Genomic DNA, 1,473 nt, shown 5'->3' on the forward strand with positions numbered 1-1,473 from the left:
GCAATCCGGCAAATCGAAATTGCGACGAAGACCAGCGGGAGCTCAAAGTGCTGCCCAAAGTAAAAATACGGGGCATTTCAGCGCAATGAAGCAACCAAGAACGGCGACGCGTGGCTACATGCCACTGTGCTCGAGAGCCCATATCTGTACAAGAAACTAAGCGACCAGCCAAATATCGGATGCTTTAAAGAGTAACCCAATCAACGATTCCTCATATCGATAACGAAGAAGGCGCCGAAGAGGGCACATACTGCGCCAACGGCCGCTCCACCACAAACATCTCTGACGTGGTGATAGTGTTCCAGAACCCTAGTTGCGGGCACATACAATGCAAGGAGGAACATCAAGACTTGAAGAATAGGTACACATGCCTGAACTATCCAGTAGAGCTGTTCAAGCAACCCCAAAATGCCCTGCCTGTTGCGCAGATGACGCTTCGGGGCGGTCTCCTGCTGTTGCCACCTGAGTCTGTACTGAAGGTATAAAATTGCAAAAAGCATGCCACACATTGCATACGCGGCGTGAGCGGAGGGAAACGATCTCCTGGCTTCCTCGACACCACCAGGACCCCCTGTACAGTGGAAATCGGTAACGTATATATATTCCCCGCGTGAGTTCTTGCAGTTCACCTTGCTCCAATCCGGTTTGCAAACATCAAAGAAATTGGGCCTAAGAGAGCCAACATAACCTTTAATAGAATCCACTAAAAGCCAGGCGCAAGCATGACAGAACCCGAATCCACCAAGGTGAATGTACAGATCAACAAGCAACTGCGGGACGGTCCAGCCGAACAACGTCACAGGACTTCCATTGCCTTGCTTCTCCTGTGTGACGCGGACGGCCGCAATGAGGCACTCTACAAGGATGATGATGAGGGAAGGCGTAAAAAATCCGATCGATAGCAGCATTACACGGGTAATGGACCGCTTCTTCATTGGAAGGGCGCTATCCGTGTTGTTGCAAAATGTTCCACGGATCGTTACTGGGGAATTGAGCACCAAAGCTGCGAGAGAGCATATTATGCCAAGAGTCACTATGTGCGTGAGGATCCTGAGGGGATAATTCGGCGCAACACCGCCGACGCTCACTGATGAACTGCTTGGTGGCACGCCCACTTCGCCGTTCTCAATGTCTTTGGAACCGTCCGTCGAAGCGCCAAATTTACAGAGCTCCATCTTCAGTAGAAAGCAAAACCACGAAAAGAATGAAGATTTGCTGAAAGCAGTGCAGTAGATGATAAGGTAGATTCCTGGGAAAGATCCGGAGCAGATCTAGGACAAACCAAAAAGCAGGCACAGTACGGCGGCAAAAGGCAGTGAACGAAGCTAAAGTGGCAAAAATAAAGGATCCTTAAACCAGAGCTACTGGACGAGTTTGTGATTCCGTTCAAAAAAAGCGTGCGGTCACAGCTCAATGACTAGCAAACAAGACAATAGATGCCCGTGATTCACAGATTGGGCGAAATTCAGTTCC

At 49.7% G+C, this 1,473-nt stretch overlaps 1 protein-coding gene across 1 annotated transcript; it reads right to left on the reverse strand.

Annotated features, from left to right (window-relative positions):
- Window positions 1-200: 200 nt before the first annotated feature.
- Window positions 201-1,175, reverse strand: LOC34623984 (phospholipid phosphatase 1). Its single transcript, XM_026334503.1, has one exon. The coding sequence runs from the start codon at window positions 1,173-1,175 to the stop codon at window positions 201-203; it is 975 nt and encodes a 324-aa protein (XP_026190288.1).
- Between the last annotated feature and the right edge of the window lie 298 nt (window positions 1,176-1,473).

Source organism: Cyclospora cayetanensis, unplaced genomic scaffold (genome assembly GCF_002999335.1).
Source record: "Cyclospora cayetanensis isolate NF1_C8 unplaced genomic scaffold, CcayRef3 CcayRef3_contig_430, whole genome shotgun sequence".
NCBI lineage: Eukaryota > Apicomplexa > Conoidasida > Eucoccidiorida > Eimeriidae > Cyclospora > Cyclospora cayetanensis.